Consider the following 19962-nt stretch of genomic DNA (forward strand, 5'->3'; position numbering starts at 1 on the left):
ATTTATTTATTCATGATAGACAGAGAGAGAGAGAGGCAGAGACACAGGAGGAGGGAGAAGCAGGCTCCATGCCGGGAGCCCGACTTGGGACTCAATCCCAGGACTCCAGGATCGCGCCCTGGGCCAAAGCCAGGCGCTAACCCGCTGAGCCACTCAGGGATCCCCTATTCATTTATTTTAGAGAGAGTGAGAGAGTATGTAAGTGGGGGTGGGGTGTGGGGAGAGGGGTAGGGAGAGAGAGAGAATCTGAAACAGACTTCACACTGAACTCAGAGCCTGACCTTGGGCTTGATTTCACAACAGTGATATCATGACCTAAGCCCAAACCAAGAGTTGGGCACTTACCTGACTAAGCCACTCAGGTGCCCCTAATTTCTTTTAAAAATAAATTTCTGAGGCAGCCCCAGTGGCTTAGCAGTTTATCGCTACCGTCATCCCAGCGTGTGATCCTGGAGACCAGGGATCTAGTCCCACATTAGGCTCCCTGCATAGAGACTGCTTCTCCCTCTGCTGTGTCTCTGCCTCTCTCTCTCTTTCTGTATGTCTCTCATAAATAAAATCTTTTAAAAAAATAAATAAAAATAAATTTCTGGTACTAATATGTTTTATTCTTTTTTACCTATTTATCAATTGTATTTTTGAAAAACTAATTTTCTCTTTTGAGGGCTGCACATATATTTCAGCTAGTGGATGTTTTAGTGTTTACATAAGAATAAAAGTTGTGTGAAACAACTTTGATTTATGTAAGCCATATCCTAATATTATATCCATTAAGTGTCCAAAATCCAAAACCAAAGTCTGTCCAACCATAAATTTTTCTTTTGTGAAATCTTATAAATACAGTTTACTATTTCTGAATATCTTTGTCATAACCATGAGACTTTCTATTCTAAATAATTCATAGAGAAAATTTTTTAAAAAAGGAAACAGGGAATTGCAAATAAATAAGGGAGTTTAAGTTGATAACAGAGAGGAATAAAGGTTTTACACTGAAGCAGTGGGGATATAGAATCTATGTTAGAATGATGCTAATGGCATTGTCTGGGACTTGGGTTTGTGAAACTCAGGAAGTGAATGTAAACCACTATGTATCACATAGGTCAAGACGACACTGACTTTTTGGCTAGATCTATAGTCTCAAAGTAGGGTGCGTACTTACTGGGGGTACCAAAGCAATTCAGACGATCAGGGAAGGAATTACTGGAATATTCTTTTTTTTTTTTTAAGTAGGGGTGTGGGGCCCAACTCTGGACTTGAACTCATAATCCTGAGACCAAGACCTGAGCTGAGATCAAGAGTTGAATGCTTAACTGACTGAGCCACCCAAGTGCCCCAGAATATTCATTTTTGTGTGAAATATTATATATGTATTAACATTGACATCTTTACCTGTTTTATATGTCAGAGAGCCATGTGTCCTAAACAGGATGTAAGGTACCCTGAGGGATCCCTGTGATAAACTGAACATTGAAAATATAATACAGTTATAAGTGGGTGTAAGAGAATGGCATAAACCAGTATAACCTAGCTTGAGCTTATGTCAGCCATGCCATGAGGCAAAAACAATGATTCCTTAATTAGATATGACAGGATATCTGTTAAAACAAATTTAAGAAGGCTATTTAAAATAAGGATTGATACTGACTTTAAACAATAAACCTTATCCCCAGAGTATATCATACCTTGCAATATTAGCTTATCATGGCATTGGAGAGACCATTGGTTTCCTATCAACAGCCATTCTCTACCCTCTTTATCCTTGCCTACAGAACTCTGATTTGGTCCGAGAAATCACCTTCCATGTAGCCATGTGTCACAGGGATTGATTCCTGCTTGGTCTGAGTCAATATTGGTGCTCTTGTACCTTTTACTATTGATTGGTTTATGCATGAACCTATTCATGACCTGCTTTTTACCAATGGGTCCTGAGCTCAAGTCTACTGGGAGCTTTGGGGAAAAGTTTTTTCATTATAAGAAGAGTTATATGGTAGAAAAAGAGCCTTTTCTGTCTCTCAAACTTGTTGCTTGAGGATAAAAGGTCCATAGCTGCAGCAGTCCTCTTGCCACCATGATGGGACCAGCCCCAGGATAAAGTATACTGAGAATGGGAAAGCAAAAGGATGGAAAAGACTGGATTACTGATGACATGGCTGAGCTTCTAAATTAGGCAACTCTGGGCAGCCCTGGTGGCTTAGCAGTTTAGCGCCACCTTCAGCCTAGGGTATGATCCTGGAAACCCAGGATCGAGTCCCACATCAGGCTCCCTACATGGATCCTGCTTCTCCCTCTGCCTGTGTCTCTGCCCCCCTCTCTCTCTCTGTATCTCTCATGAATAAATAAATAAAATCTTAAAAAAAATAAATTAGGCAACTCTGAAAGACTTATGTATGATGATACATCCCCTTTGTGTGAAGACTGGTTTCTGTTGCTTTGGCCATAAATATTCAGTTGCTAGAGATAGTTATTAAACCTTTATGATTAGGGGCACCTGAGTGGTTCAATTGGTTGAGTATCTGACTCTTGATCTCAGCTCATGCCTTGACTTCAGGCTCCTAAGATCAAGCCCCGCATTAAAAACAAAACAAAAAACCCTTCACAATTAGCAGGATAATTAAAAAACGAATCACCCAGAACAGAAATATAAACCTTTGTAGTGTTTTCAATGATGTATAGTTAATATGACACTTATTCTGGCATTTTACAAAAATTTGATGATCTTGGTAATATTTTTTTTATTTTTTAAAGATTTTATTTATTCATGAGAGACAGATAGAGAGAGAGAGAGGCAGAGACATAGGCAGAGGGAGAAGCAGGCTTTCTGCAGGAGCCTGATGTGGGACTTGATCCCGGACCCTGGGATCACTCCCTGAGTCAAAGGCAGATGCTCAACTGCTGAGCCACCGTTAGAACCCTCTTTTGAGGTTTAAAAAATATGTTAGTACAACATGAATATAGTATATTTGTAGATAGGTATACCCTGGCAGTGTGTGCTTTAAACTTTACTATTGGAGTGCTTAGTCAAAAAAGTTTGAATTTTTCTAGGATGAAGGGCCAGAGACTGAAAAAAAAATGATATTAAAATGAATATTGTCTGATACAAAGGAAAATAATTACAAGCATCTTGCTGAATCTAAATGAAATTTGGAAAATAATGAGCAAGTAAAGATTATTTGTTCACTTAACATAAATTATTTCCTTGAATAAATATTCTAGATAATTATTGACAGGTGCTGTCTTAGGCACTGAAGAGAATGGCATGAGAAAGGTCCTTGATTTCATGGATTTTACATATTAGTGGTCAGGGAGACAGGTGATGAACAAATGAATTTAAAAAATTTATGTTGTGTTTTGGTAAGTGCTAAGAAGAAAACTTAGGACAAGGAAAAGAGAAATGAGGGAGGGAATGGTGTGTTACAATGAGTGCTCTGGGGAGACCTTCCTAGTAAGCTGGCCTTTGTGCAGAGATGTGAAGGAGAACCATATGGAGATCCAAGTGAGGAGGGTTCTAGTCAGAGGGAATAGCACATCCCAAGGCCCAGATGCAGGAGCATAGTTGGCATATTCTAGGAAAAGCAGAGGAACCATTTCACTGGCACAGGGAAGACTGGAAAAGAAGCAAATTTGGGCAGAAGAATCTTAAAAGTTCAACTCTGGATGTTTTAACAGTTAGGAATTATGATGGACTACTAATAACAGAGACCCAAACTAGGGGCACCTGGGTGGTGTGGTTGGTTGAGGGTCCAACTCATGAGGGTTTTGGCTCATGTCATAATCTCAGGGTCCCGAGGTTGAGCCTCATGTTGGGCCCTGCACTCAGCATGGAGTGTGCTTAAGAGTCTCTCACCCTCTTCCTCTGCCTACCCTCTGCATGTTTTTTTTCTCTCTCTCTCTCAAATAAATAAATCTTAAAAAAAAAAAAAAACCCTAAACATATAAAGTTTTTTTCTCTCATAGAAAAAAATCTGAAGATAGACTGGGCTTTGTGGCTTAACAAAGTCATCAGACTCTAAGGTTTTTTCATTACTAGCTTTAGCAAGTGGCTTGCACCCTCAAATTCATCTTATGGTCTAAAATGGCTGCTGGAGCTCCAACTTTCACATTTGTGTCCCAGGCCAGAGGTAGAATAATAGAAAGTTAGGACAAAAAAGACACACACCAGCTCTATGTGACCGGTTAAAGAGCCTTTATCTCCTGTGAATTGCAAGGGAATCTAGGAAATGTGGTCTTATTTATCTGGGCATATTGTTATCTAGAATAAAATTGGAGTTCTAAGGGAAAAGAGATGGTAGGTATTAGGTGGGCAGCTAGCAGCCTTGCCATTGTCATGCTAAATTTGGGGTATCTATTTGATGTCCAAGTGGAAGAGTCTAGGAAAGCCGTGTAGTATATCCTTGATATGTAAATATCATTGACCCTTCCTTTATATTGTGTTATCTTTAGTTTTAGTATAAAAATATTTATTAGCTCTTTTGCAGATGTACTCGTGACCTCAGCCCACCCAATTCTGTTTTTCCCATTAAGGTTTTAATTTCTTCAACCCCAAATTCTTCTCTCACAGGTGGACTCTTATCATAGGCTTCTTAAGTTTTTCTTTATTTTTAGCCATGGCCTGAAGATGCCCTTGAACTTGTAGCTGTGAAATTCCTAGAAACGCTGGAGCTTACTGAGTTTGAAAGACGAGAGATAGTTCCAATCTGCAAACACTTTCACACTACCATTATGGATCTATCAGAAAGGTTAGTATTAATAAATTTTAGAATGACAATAGTGCCTTATGTTTTAACATGTCTCTTTTTTGTGAAAGCTCAAGATTTCAAAAGGATTTCTATGTCTTCTAAATATTTCTGATCATTTAATTAGGACCAAGGCTTGCAAGTATTGGAAAACTATTTGACCTAGGTTTAAGAAAAAGGGAGAATTTATTATAAAGATACAGGGGTGTCTCACAAAGCTTAAGGGAAAGATTATAGCTGGATCATAGATGTGACTGGAAACAGGAGCTAGAAAGTCATCCTAAATCCAGAAACATTTTTTCTGTTTCTCATCTCTGTTTCTTTCTGGGAATCTGCTTCTTTCTTTTTCTTTGAAGACTGTATTTTCTTTCTCTTTCTTTTTTTGTATTTCTTTGACTTTTTCCAGTTTAATTGAGAGATAATTGATATATAACATTGCATAAATTTAAGGTGTACAGCATAACTTTATATATCATATATATATATATTGTGAAGTGATTACTATATTAAGTTTAGTTAACATCACCTCAACTTTTTTCTTGTGGTGAGAACTTTTAAGATCTACTCTCTTAACAAGTTTCAAATACACACTACAGTATCATTAACTATAGTCACCATGCTACATTACATTCCCAGAACTTATTAACCTCATCATTGGAAATGTGTACCTTTTGACCACATTTACCCAATTTTCCCCCACCCTGCCCCCTGCCTCTGGAACCTCCAATTTGTTCTTCATTTCTATGAATTATTATTATTTTTTTAGGTTTCACATGCAAATGAGATCATATGGTATTTGGCAGACTGAGTTTTCTACTTCCCAATGGATATGGAGGAAACTGCCTCTGAATTCTCAGGTTTACTTATTGTAATTTTAGGTCTAGGCAGACTGATTGGCTCTTTCCACCTCCCTTTGCCAAATTTATTCCAAAATGTGATTAGCCTCATCTGTGTCCAGTGCCCAACCCTGGTCTAATGTTAAGATGGCAAGTCTCATAGAACAAACATTGCTACTGGGGCACTGTATGGAAGTTGCTATATCCTATCTGTGATGCCACTTCCCTAGCTTCACAGTACCTTGGGTCCCTGTGTAGCATTAGATCCTCCTGGCTTATGAAACATGTAAAAAGACCTATATCTTGCTATTGTTTACCTACGATACCCATTTTTGGTGATTTGTGCTTTTTAAACACACTTCTGCTATCTGATATTTTGTAGACAAGAAATTAGGATGTGGTTATGTGCAGAATTCTTAGAATGTTATAAAGGTCAAATATGCAGCAACTTCTAAATAAAATTAACCTTTATTCTTATAGGTTTGTTGCTGATGCTGTGCTGAATACACCTCTTACTTTGTGCAACAAATTACTTAGAGTAAGATATGTTATCTTTCTGTCTTAGGTTCTTGCAGGAGCTAGGACGACATAATTATGTTACTGCTACTTCTTATCTTGAACTTATTGCCTCATTTCGACAGCTTTTGACTAAGAGGCGACAAGCTGTCATGGAAGCAAAACAGCGATATGTGAATGGGCTTGACAAACTAGCTTTTGCTGAGTCTCAGGTAAATTTGATGAGCTGCTCAAATGGTAATACATTATGGGAAATATAAGAAATCATAAATAACAAGAGTTATAATTTATCAAGATTATATTATGCGCTAGAGACTGTGTATTATGTGCTTCATACTCATTCCTTCAATTATTCCTCATAACCACTCCAGGAGGTAGACATTTTAATGATCCTCATTTTACAGATGAGTAAAGTGAGTTTTAGAGAAATTCACTAAGGTTCCACACGGACTCAAATATATCCTGTTTCATTCTTTTTTAAAAAAAGATTTTATTTATTTATTCATGAGAGACACACAGAGAGAGGCAGAGACATAGGCAGAGGGAGAAGCAGGCTTCCTATGGGGAGCCCAATGTGGGACTCGATCTCAGGACCCTGGGATCACACCCTGAGCCGAGGGCAGACACTCAACCACTGAGCCATTCAGGTGTCCTTATCCTGTTTTATTCTTGTTTGTTGTTGTTGTTGTGGGAAGCCCAATATGGGGCTTGAACTCACAATATTGAAATTAAGACCTGAGCTGAGATCAAGAGTTGAATGCTCAACCGAATGAGCTACCCCGGAGCCCCTATATTCTTAAGTTTTCAACATTTGGAGAAAATACAATAAGCCTGGGTTGCCTTTTAGTTTTCTTTGTTTTTTTATCATAATAGCTGGTTAAATATAAGATTGCATGTGTGTATTTTTAATGAGTCAAGTGCTAGTGATACATATTAGCATTAGTTCAGTATAAGCAACACAGGTTTGAGTGATCCATATGCATTGTATACCATGCACATAGTATAATAGGGGCACCTCAAGTTGCCACCTTCTTTCTATCTGCAGTTCTTCCCTGATAACTGCATTCTCTCACTGTTCTATCATATACTTGGCCATGCCCTCATGGTTTTGTTTATCACATAAAGAACTGGAAGGAAAAGTTAAGGTTTTTCTGGCCGTGATGCCTTATGATACCTTTAACTTTAAATTTTCTGCATTTAGCTTCTGCAGCTCTTGTAGCTATGAAAACTTAATGACAAACTGTCTATTTAGGTTGGAGAAATGAAAATGGAGCTTGTCCAATTACAGCCCAAATTGGAGGAAGCTAAAATTGAAAATGCACATATGATGCAGGTAGAGTATCCTGAGTTTTTTTTAATTAATGTCAGAAAGCAATTGAAATATGTAAAATTAGCCTTGAAAATATGCCTTAATTATTTTGCCACTACTAGATCTTAGGGACCTTAACCTTTTCTACTAAATGGTTATCTCACTGAGTCCCATGTGAGTTGTGTTGATTTGTTTTAAAAGATTTTATTTATTTATTTAGAGTGGGGGAGGGAGGGAGGGAGGGAGAGAGAGAAGAGAGAGAGAGAGAGAGAGAGAGAGAGAGAGAGAGAGAGAGAATAGAGAGAGAATCCCAAGTAGACTCTGTGCTGAGTGTGGAGCCTGACACAGGGATCAATCCCATGACTCCAAGACCATGACCTGAACCAAAATCAATAGTTGGATGCCCAACTGACTGAGCCACCCAGGAGCCCCATTTGTTTTGATTTTGAAGGGAAATGAGAAGCCCATTATCCAGTTAGGTCGCATATACTTGCATTTCTCATTTTGTCCTGGGACCTCCTGCTCTTTGACATGATTTGTTGGATTCCCTAATTTCTAAACATTGTCTTGTTTCTAGGATGAAGAAAGCAGTAGGATGTTGGAAGAACTGTTTTATTTATTTTTATTTCTTTAGGTTATTGAGATAGAATCTGCACAAGTGGAAGCAAAAAGAAAGTTTGTGAAATTAGATGAAGAAATAGCCAGTGGCAAGGCTGAAGAAGCCCAAGTTCTGAAAAACGAGTGTGAGAGTGACCTAGCCGAGGCGATTCCAGCCTTGGAAGCAGCTCTGTCTGCCCTGGATACACTCAAGGCAAGTGTTTGTATGCTACCATGTGTTTCATCAACAAACTAGTAATAGATCCTTGGTTCATAAGGTATGATTCTTTTCCACTGGAGGGTGTTATATCATTTTTGTCCAGTCAACTGAAACTTGCCTCTTCATCATTCCTCTCTAATATGTCATCATCTTATATTTTTGCTGTTCATATGTTATTTATAGTTTTCAATCAGGATATTCCAATGAGAATGGAACAAACGGTCTCCAAGAGGCCAAAGTGATCCTCTACATGGACCAGGAGGCATGAGTGTGGAGCTAGCTACCTCCCTGAAGCCTTCTGGATGTGCCTGTACAGAAAAACTTAAAGATCATTTCCAATACAGATGTGGGTGGCAGCTATCTGCATTACACTGCATTGTATATGACTTTTTACAGAGTCTTTAGGCAAGACCAGAACAATCTAACCAAACAGAGCAGAAGAGACAGCTTCAGCTGACTAGGAAGGCCCAGTGTAGAAGGCAGTTCAGGATATTCAGACCCCATTCTTTACCCTTTTCCTCATCCTACTAATATCTATGTAAGATTCCTGACAAGACAGTGAGCTCAAAATTTGACAACCAACGGGAGCAAACTCTATCTGATTTTCAGATACATCAGCCTTCTGGTTATAAGATATATATTATTTTAGGGCAGTTATAGAAACTTCCTAGTGCCTTCACTGTGCTGTGAGCCAGGAATTTAAAACACTGAGCTTATTGTTTTCTTCCTGTTTGTTCTCTGGCACATTTAAAAGCCACATCCTACCCAGTGGTCTTTCTTCATTCTCTCCTTAGACATTTATCACAGCAGCCACTCATTCTGGCAAAGCCTTGTTTTAAATAGGCACTCCATTCTAAATGACCATGAGCATTAGTTTAAGTAACCATTTATCACTATGTACCATGGACTTTCAGCAATCCATCTGAAACTTAGAGGATTCTTGATGCTTTCAAACCTTACCAGTTCAGATCATTGATATTAGGTTCCCCTCTCATTGAGAGTTTGTTGCTTGTACCCTTCCTGGTATCAAATACTATATTATATGAAGTAGGCTTCAGTTGCAGAGAAGAGAATTGACTCTATTTTGTATAAGCAGACAAGGATTCTTTAAGGAATTTTGTAAATGGATTGCACAATTATTATTCACAATTATTGTGAAGAAATAGATTCTAGGCTGAGCTGCCAGGAATGACTCACAGAGCCAAATTGGAAATAGTCTACCAGAGGAATGATCCTCTGAGTCAGAAGCCTGCAGAGCTATCCTACAGAGCCACACTACACTCACTGTAATCTATATCAGCAAATGAGATATATTACACCCTGCCCATATCCCAATTTATTCATTCAGAATTCTGGTGTTATTCAAGTAATCTGATGGTGGAACCCAATGACCACACACAACTCTAACTTATGGGGCACTAAGATATATAGTTGTTAGCTTTCCAGCAATTGCAAAGGATGTCAGAAAGATATTGGAGTAGATAATAAGTAAGTGAATCTATTAGGTCTGTCATAACAATATATACCTTTATAGAAAATAAGTTTAAATTAGGATCTACTTCTACTTTCATTTTTTTTAAATAAAACTACTATATTAGCAAATATAGAATTAGTCTATCTAAATTAGGATTCTTAATCTGAGTTCAGTATAGGGGCTTGGTATGTGATTATATGCAAATTTTTTATATATGTGCAAAAATGTATTATTTTCTGGAGGATTCAGTTGTTATTATATTCTCATTAGGATCTTTGAACTCCCAAATGTTTGAAAATCATTGGTCTTAATCTGTGCTAAGCTTAAATTCTCTTTTATTAATCATTTCATAATTATGCAAAGCCCAAAACAATTATAATTTCAAATGAAAACCAATGCTCCATTGTTCTCCAACGCTATTTTTAAAATTCTCATTATTTAAAAATAAACTAATCTGAAGATAATCTGTTTTCTTTCAATTTAGCCAGCTGACATTACAATTGTGAAATCAATGAAAAATCCTCCATCTGGTGTTAAATTAGTTATGGCTGCTATTTGTGTTATGAAAGATATAAAACCAGAAAAAATTTCGGATCCTTCAGGAACTGGAGGCAAGGTAATAAATAGACAAGATTTAAATCATATTCATGAATGTACAGACTGAGTCTATTAAATGTCAATAGTATCCAGTCCAAGGAAGAAACATTGTTTTCTAGATTGAATGGATTCAGAATAAACTATGGAAAACATTATATGCATGTTTTCCACAGTAAAGCTAAGGCAGCATAGCATCAGAAAAATGTGGTTCCAGTTGCTTCTATTTCTTTTTCTGTCTGCTTAGGTTACCTGCTATCACAGGGTGGGATGGAATGGACACTGAAATATGTGAGCTTCTTCCAGCTAAGATTCTCAAGAATGTGATATATAACCATATAAGTGTTATTTCTGAGCATTCAAAAAATTCTAAGTTAAGCAGTATAGCAGAGTTGTTAAAAGTATGTGTTCTGTATTCAGAAATCCTATCCCACTAGCAGTGTGACCTTGAGCAAGATGTTTAACTTCTGTGGGACTTGAGGATTATTATAGTACCTGCTTCATAAAGTCAATGTGAGGATTAGATTATACATATAGATTTTATGCATATAGGTTATACATGTAGATAGATAATACATATAAAGCTCTTATATATAAAGCTTTATAAAGAGTTAAGTTCACAATAAATGTTAGCTGTTGTTATTACAATTATTATTTAAGGCTATATTCCTTGAAAAGGAAGGTATAGCACCCATCCTAAACTAAATTTATGGACTTATTTTTTTTTTCAGGCTTTTATAGTACGTAGGTTTGAATTCCTGAATTGGAGAATTGGAATTTGTGTGTGTATGTGTGTGTGTGTGCATTCTATCCTTTACTGAGATAATAAATAAATAGGCTCTCATCTTAGAAGTCATTCTCATTTACACACACACACACACACACACACACACACACACACACACACACACCTACCTATCAGGCTTCTGGAATTAGAAAAAAAATGTTGGGCTAGTTATCTAATGTTTTTGCTAGCACAAGTACCATGTGCTTTATCCTGTAACTGGCAGAGCAATGTGTAAACCTGGTCTTCTTTTTCTTCTTTCTCTCACCTGGGATGCCTAGTTGGGTGAGGGAGTCATCTATAAGAAAAATGTTTGCTGCCTGTCTTATACTCCCTTTGGGCTGCTATTATAAATTACTATTTCTCACAGTTCTGGAGGCTGGGAATTCCAAGGTCGAGGCTCTAGTAGATTCAGTGTCAGGTGGAAGGGCCACTACCTGGTTTCTAGATGGCCTTCTTTTTGCAGTGTCCTCACAAGGCAGAAGTGGGAGGGAGGTCTCTTTTATAAGGACACTAATCCCATTCATGACCAATCACCTCCCTTTGACCCTTTCTCCAAATACCATTACACTGGGGATTTGGTTTCAACATATGAATTTTGGTGGGGAATTGGGGGACACTCAGTCTATAGAACTACTTTTCTGGCTTGAAAGCATCAAGAGTAAAGGAAAATAAAACTGGAAATAATAAAAATACATTTTTCTTATATGAAATTCTGATGGTGTTTATGCTAGTTACCTTTCTTGTATTTCCTAAAGAGAAATAACTGCATCATTTGCATTTCAATATATAATTTTTATAATGAATTTAACATATAAGTTTATGTTCATATCTTAAATGTTTGATATGTTTAATATGTTCTTGGGAAGAAGAGTCTTTTTATTTCCAAAGAGATGTAAATTGTTATTTTTAAAGTATATTATTTCTCTGGATAATATACCTTAAGCTTCTGGAAGAAAATTTTATACTGAGCATCTCTAATTATACATCTAATAAGTTTCCATAAATTTTATTTATAGATATTAGATTACTGGGGACCTAGCAAAAAGCTTCTGGGAGATATGAATTTCTTAAGAGATTTGAGAGAATATGACAAAGACAACATTCCAGTGAGTTTCATTGGATTTTTTATATACATATAACTTTGCCAAGGTGTATAAGATCTTTAACATGATACAATATTATATAAAACATTAAATAATAATTTTTAGGATTAAAATAATGCAGGAATGTTATGTTATTGACTATATTATGAATTCTCACAATGCATAAAACCACACCTTCATACTATTGAAAATCATTTAATGAATTACTGTTTTAGTGTAATATTAACATGAAACATTTCTCTACCTTATAACAGTTCCATAAATCTGAAACACAGATGTATGTGAGATAAAAAATGATCATGCACTTTTCCATCCAAATTTGTATTTATTTATTAATGTTTAATTGTTCTTCCACTTGTTTCTACATATTTTTCCAATCTCCAAAGGTCTTTTAATTTTTTTGGAAAAAATTTATTCTCTCAATGTCTGTAATCCTGCATTTTTTGCTCACAAATATGACTTGTGTTTCTATTGCAATTAGGCTTATCTTAAAATTATCTCAAAGTACTGACTTTGGTTTTTAAAGACAACATAACTTTTTAATGTAACATTTTACTATGCATGATTTTTTTCATCTTATGATTGTATGATATATGTTGAGATCAAAATGTTTGTTGTATAGGTGACTGTTATGCAGAAGATACGTGGTGAATACCTAACAAACCCTGAGTTTGATGCTTCTAAGATTGCTAAAGCTTCTTCTGCAGCTGAGGGTCTGTGTAAGTGGATCATGGCTATGGAAGTGTATGACAGAGTTGCAAAGGTATTTTGAGGATCAACTCATTCATTTTCTATTGAAATATTCCTAGAAATTATAATCTATGTATATATTGCCTAGTTAAGAAGTTTCTAAAAGTGAGACTAGAAAGAATTTATTTTGCTGCAGCACAGACATCAGATGTTGAGTACCAAGTAGATGAAGAGAATACTTGTGTATGATATAACCTGGTCTTGGCTAGTGGTAGTGAGTGGTAATGCTGTGGGAACAGGGATGAATTGGCCAGAATGACCTGTACCTATAGAGCCTTGGGGCAAAAGAGAACTAAAGTTTCAGAAGCAAAGAAAAATTCAAAACTTCAAGGGTGAAGGGGCAGATTAAAAATTTGATTCAAAGCATCAGAAGTTAGAAGATCCAGTAGATTTAAGAGGCAGAGCATAGACAATTGAAGTAACACCATGCATAGGTAGGGAATCTTTTATGGAGAATCGTTAAAAGCATTTTGTAAATATGGCTAGCAAAGGACCAGGAAACAGTGGCTTTACCCTCTGTAGCTTGCAGAATTCTACTGAGGGAAGCAGGAAATATAAATAAAAAGGCAGACAAAAATACATGGTAGCATGTATTTAGAATAATCTCAGAGTACAGAATAATTGATGAGGCTGTCACAATTGAAAATATTTTCCTAATAAGGTACCTGTACCTGTAGAGAGGTAGGGATTTTGATTGGTTTCAGGGAAGTAGACTTATCAAAGAAATAAAATTAATTTTATCTGGGATATTCTTCCTTTGAACATCTTGTCCCCTCCCCAAAGCAGGTTTGGGAGCTCTCAACCTAGCTCACTTCCACATGTCTCACATGGCATGAAGCATAGAAGCTAAGGCATTCAGATTCTTTCCTGACTTCCCACGCTACACCTCCACACTACCATTTTAATTCTGATGCAGCTGCCCCATGTTATGGAAGGGTTGAAGGAGATAGTCAGCAAGGTCTCCTCTGAAGTCAAAAGTAGAAAGTGGAGCTTCCTGCTATTTATTTAACATGTTCCCCCTTCAGGATTTTAGCCCAGAGGAGAGAAAACAGGACATTTGGTGTCTGATCCCTGCCTCCTCCTTCCCTCTTTTCCATCAACTTAATTCATGACAATGAACCAGAAGATTTAGATCTTCCTTCTTTCAAACTGGCATATATTCTCTTTGGTCATCTTCTAAATTCTTTCTACCAATGACTTAAAATACACTCCTTGATCAAGTTTGGTCACAAACCCCATTCTTGATATATTAATCAACATAATGATATAAGAACTTTAGAAAATCTCCTTTCTCTCAACAAAGTGTGTCTTTTCAAAATTTCTTGAGGAAAATTCAGTTTTCATAGTGAAACTGAACATCAGGCTTTCTTTCTCCTTGTACTTTGTTATCATAGTCTTAATGCCCCCAAGGTAAATGTATTGCCTCAGCCCACTGGGAAGAAAACCACAGATTTGAAAAAGCCATACACACACAAACAGAAGCATATTTGTGTATTTGAAACATTTATAATTTCTGCTACATAGTATTCCTTGTTTTTTTGTTTTGTTTTTTTTTTTTTTGGTAACAGTTGAATGGCAACTTCTCATTATTTTCAGACATTTTGCTATATATGTGTTATTTCCACTATATATTCTAACATTTTGTTAGTCTGGAATAATTCATCTATTTTATAGATGACCATTTGCTGTCCAGAATGTTTTACATATTCTATATGACATATAAATATATTTTTCTTTATTTAGGGAAAAATATGTGTGAGATTTAAGGAAAAGTGTTTATTTTGTATAATTTATTCTTATAAGTAACAAATGTATTTATAATAGTAATTAATCACTTTTCACCCATCATATATATAGAGGATTATTGTAGGTGTCTGTTTTACATAGCACCTGCATATATTGTTCCCAAATAGGTAGTGGCACCCAAGAAAGCCCGCTTAACAGAAGCTCAGAAGTCCCTAGCTGAGATAATGGAGCTTTTGAATCAGAAGAGAGCAGAACTGGCAGACGTAGAATATCATTTGGAAAATTTACAAAGAACGTTTAATGAGAAGACTGAGGAAAAGGCGCGTTTAGAAGACCAGGTGGAACTCTGTGCTAAGAAACTTGAAAGAGCCTCAAAACTAATTGGAGGACTGGGTGGAGAAAAATCGAGGTCAGATTTCTACTTATTTTAACAACATTTAAGAAAGTCAGGCTTGAATATGTTACTTTCTTTGGGTGTTTATTCTGATTAGTGATTTTTAAATGTCTGGTTTAGAATGTGAGGCATTCAACAAGTTACCTGGCCAGGCTTTTCCAAACAGAATATCAATATCAAGGATGATACTTGCCACTTGTTTCCATTTTTAAAAAAATTAGCAAATAAGGCAAATGATAATTCTTAATCTAAGTGGTGAGTATGTAGGTGATCGTTTTATAATTCTTTCCAATTTTGTGTGTGTTCAAAATTTTTCATAATAAAGTGTGGGGGGAGGAGCAGTGGATATATGGCTCACTTTCTTAAAATTTATTTCAAAGAAGATATAACTGGACTGATCTAACTAAAACAGTTAGCTTTATTCTAATCTGTTTATTTGTACTGACCAGCCAGCTATCTCATTTAGTTATTATATGTGTTGAGTGAGCAGTATGATAAGGTAATAGACCTTTGACAGTACTTTGTAGTGCAAATTAGGTAGTTTTGAAATGCACTTTTTTATTGTAAAGACTTCATGAAATGGAAAAAATACCAACCTTATTAACATTAGTATGCCAGCTTTTGTACAACTTAAATATAATTTTTGATAATGAATTGCAAATGTTTATGTTTTACAGACTAACAATAAATACTGAAACAAATAGCAGCACCACAAGGCCAAATCATCCTGGAGAAAGTTTATTAGACGAAATGCTGGCATGTTTTTGTTTTTGTTCTTCCTTATTTTAAAGGGTCAGGTCCTGTAAGAAATGCCTAATAATCTAATAATGAAATGTGGATTGTCATTCATATAGCATAGATACATATTATAGCATGTCAGCCCTAGAAGGCACCCAACCTCCTCATTTTATAGATAATAATCCAACATTTCATGGCATTTTGTTATAGAATTTGGACTAGTAAAAAAAAAAAAGAATTTGGACTAGTAGTCCCTTACTAGTAAGTAGTCTATTACTGTCTTCCATCATTCTCTATGGTGAGACAATTTTGCCTTTGGTTGATCTCATAGGTGGTCTCAGGCTGCAGATGACCTTCAGATAATATATGAAAATTTGACTGGTGATGTTTTAGTATCAGCAGGAGTAATAGCCTATCTTGGTGCTTTCACTTCTGGCTTTCGACAAACATGTACAGAAGATTGGAGCATGTTGTGTAAGGTAATGGTTTTATGTTTCATAAGTTTCCTTTTGTATATTCAGAGTATGTGTTGGGGTATTGTGCAGGCAAAGATGGTAATAAGGAGAAAGAGAAGAAATAGCTGAAAGTGTAGGGTCTTGTTTGATCAGTAAAATACTTTTATAGTCCAACTTTCAATTCAGTGTGTTTTTTTGGTTATTAAATAATATCTAATGACAAATCAATAATTTAAAGAATATTTCATCCACCAAGATGAAATAAAACATTAGATATTTTTATTTCTTACAGGAGAAAAGAATTCCATGTTCAGAGGAATTCTCATTGAGTAAGACACTGGGTGATCCAGTAAAAATTAGAGCTTGGAATATTGCTGGATTGCCAACAGATACTTTCTCCATAGATAATGGAGTGATTGTTAATAACTCCAGGCGTTGGTAAGGAACATAAAGTATTTTTCACTTATTTTATCTGAAAGTATTTAAATGTAGAGAAAAGTTGACAGGGCTTTAGAGTAAGAACCCACATACCTACTACCTCCTAGATTCTACCATTAACATTTTATTATTCTTGCTGCTTTATCACATACTTATCCATCCCTCTATCCATCTGTCAACTCATCCTTTGTATACACTTCAACATAAGTTGCAAATATGGTTATACTTTTCCCCCAAATGCTTCAGCATGCATATTATTAACTTAAGTTGTTTTTGTTTGATTGGTTTTTTTCTTTTGAGATAAAATTTATGTATAATGAAATATACAAGAGTTAAGTATACCATTCATGAGTTCCAAAAAAAGTGTACACTTGATACAGATACAGAATATGCTAACATCCAGGGAGTTTTCTTATGTCTCTTCCCAGTAAATCCTCATTCTTACTCCAACGTGGGAAATTATTACTTTATTTTCCACCACAGGTTTGTTTTGCCTATTCTAGAATTTCACATAAACAGAATAATATTGTATATACTCTTTTGTGTAAGGCTTCTTCCACAAAGCACAGCATTCCTATTTTTTTGTTACTAAGTAATATTCCATTGTATAACTATATCACCATCCATTCTCCTATTGATGGACATCTGGGCTGTTTCCAGTTTTGGCTATACACTGTACACATCTTAACTAGGTATTTCTACCTGTTTTTAAGAAACTATAACTTGATATTTTATGCAATTTCATGGATATCTTTTAATTGCTATCATTGATAGCATAACTGAATTTTTCAGATGGTTTATTATCTTTTTATTTATATCGCTTTGAAAAACCTGACAATTATTCTTTTCTGAGAAATCATTTCCTATAAATGATTATTTATCCATGTTGTCATTTAATATTAAGTCTTTCCATGGGACTATATCTCAAACATACTATGATAAATAATGTTGAGCTTATAAATTCCTGAGATACTGTTGTAAGTGCCCTATATTCTCAAAAATTCCTATGAGTTAGACATTATTATTATTCCATTTTACAGATGAGGAAATTGAGGCCAAGTGATTTAATGATCTGAAATTTAGTAGATAACTGATCTAATAGATGGTGGAGTCACAATTTTAACCCAGGCAATTTTACTTCCAAATCTTTGTTTTTAATTACTATGTGAAGTATGTGGAATAGGATATCACATTCACTGCCTTTAAAACTGTAATGGATATTTTAGTCATCCTGTGGAATATCAGATACATATAAAGAAATCTTACATTCTGAAAGTCTGAGTTATTGTTCACTTATATTCTTTGGAAGCATCACTAGATACTTTAAGACATCTAAGTTTCCTTTATGTTGAAAGTATTGTTTTAATAAAATAAGGATGTATATGGTCATATTTTGAATGTTTAACTGCTCAAATTTTGCTTGAATGTGAACATCCTTAGTTTGAAACTTCTAGATAATTAGTAAGTTTGTCAAAATCTAAGTATGTTTAGCTATTCAAAAAAATATGTTCTCTGATAGAGCAGGGAAAGTTGTACTTAACAGAATACTATACCCCAAGTTTTTCTAATTCTGTTTAAAACTCTTTTCAATGCATTGGTGGCCACTCAGATTTTTTAAATTGCAGTTCAGAAAACGCTGTTGGTATATCTATATCTTAATTAAAAATGGAGGAAACCAGAGGTTTTAGGGTTGTATGTAAATTGAGGAAAACAATCTGTCATCTTCTGGCAGAAAGCTGACTCTTCTAATAAAGTAATATTCCAATGGAGTTACCCTTTCTACCTGTTATTTGTGGACCAGCTGGTCAACAGGCTATGAACTAGGTGACTTTAAAGGATTAATCTCCATCCTTGTAGCTCAGACTTCACTTCTTGCCACTTGAGCCCAATCTAGTCATCTATGACTGTCATCTTTGTTGACACCAATATAAGTTGTCGTAAGACGCTTAGTCTTCTTTCTGTAACTCCTGACAGTAAAACCCAGTAATGTAGCTAGCGTTCACTCTTCTGGTTACTCTATCTTAAGTGTATCTCAGAGAAAGTTTGGGCCACCAGGCCACTGGAAGGTGAAAATTGGTCTGTCTGTCTCTCAGGGTGTAGGAACAATCTTCTGTGTTATTCTCTTCACAGCTGCTTCATTAGTCTATCTCTAATGATGTGATCTCTCTCTGTTCCTCTATGCATATGGCTGTTCACTATGCAAGCCTCAGTTTCTAAGTTCACAAAATACATCAGTTGAAAAATATAGATTAACGAGAACCATCAAGTCAAAATTGGCTTAGCTCGGGAGAAATATCCACCTTAGGTTTAGTCACCTATGGCTTGGAACCAAGCCATTATAGTAACAAACATGGGTGTTGGAGGTCATTAGTGTAGTTCTCAGAAAGAGTCATAAGCTGGGAAAACATTGCACTTTTTACAATTAGGACTCTGGTGCTTGCTTTGTGTGTGTGTGTGTGTGTGTGTGTGTGTGTGTGTGTGTGTGTATCTTTGGACATGATAAAAAGCAAGGATCTAATTTTACTTTATTTTTTTTTATAATGCTAGCCATGTACTCCAGCACTGTGTCACTATTTATTGAGGTATTCATCCTTTCCTCATGAATTCATAGTATTACTTTAGTCCCTTTAGTCTTTTTTTTTCCTTTAGTCTTTTTTTAAGATTATTTATTTTAATTTAAATTCAAATCAATTTGCCAACCCTTTAGTGTTTCTTTTAGTGAAGACTTGTGAATTGGTCTGAAGATGACTTTGTTTTTCTCATTTAAAGAAATTTTTAAGTCAGGTTTATTGAGATATGATTTATATACAATAAAAATCTATAAATTTTAGGTGTACTATTTTATGAATTTTGACTAAGGCTATGATCCTATGATCTCTGCCACAATTAAGATACAGAACATTTCCAACCATTTGAGGATTTTAAATGGAGAGAGGGAATGACATAACTTTTTTTGGTTTTTGTTTTTCAGTTAACATATAAATGACATAATTCTCTTCACTCGTAATCAGAGTGTTTAGATCATTTATACTTAATTATTGATACATTTAGATTTTTAAAAATTTTTACTTATTAGATTTTATTTATTTATTCATGAGAGACACACACAGAGAGAGGCAGAGACACAGGCAGAGGGAGAAGCAGGCTCCACGCAGGGAGCCGGATGTGGGACTCGATCCCAGGTCTCCAGGATCATGCCCTGGACCGAAGGTGGCACTAAACCGCTGAGCCACCCAGGCTGCCCGATACATTTAGATTTAAATCTGCTGTAT

The 19962-nt window shown here is 35.7% G+C and overlaps 1 protein-coding gene across 1 annotated transcript in view; it reads left to right on the forward strand.

Moving 5' to 3' along the window:
- The window catches only part of DNAH12 (dynein axonemal heavy chain 12), a 214828-nt gene that overhangs the window by 117425 nt on the left and 77441 nt on the right, over positions 1-19962 (forward strand). The window contains exons 46-55 of the mRNA XM_025984090.2: positions 4603-4736; positions 6135-6297; positions 7338-7418; positions 8029-8205; positions 10170-10301; positions 12083-12172; positions 12792-12932; positions 14833-15074; positions 16129-16276; positions 16545-16690. Of these exons, the coding sequence (XP_025839875.2) occupies positions 4603-4736; positions 6135-6297; positions 7338-7418; positions 8029-8205; positions 10170-10301; positions 12083-12172; positions 12792-12932; positions 14833-15074; positions 16129-16276; positions 16545-16690 (1454 nt within the window). The remainder of the gene's footprint in view (positions 1-4602; positions 4737-6134; positions 6298-7337; positions 7419-8028; positions 8206-10169; positions 10302-12082; positions 12173-12791; positions 12933-14832; positions 15075-16128; positions 16277-16544; positions 16691-19962) is intronic.

Source organism: Vulpes vulpes, chromosome 9 (genome assembly GCF_048418805.1).
Source record: "Vulpes vulpes isolate BD-2025 chromosome 9, VulVul3, whole genome shotgun sequence".
Lineage (NCBI taxonomy): Eukaryota > Metazoa > Chordata > Mammalia > Carnivora > Canidae > Vulpes > Vulpes vulpes.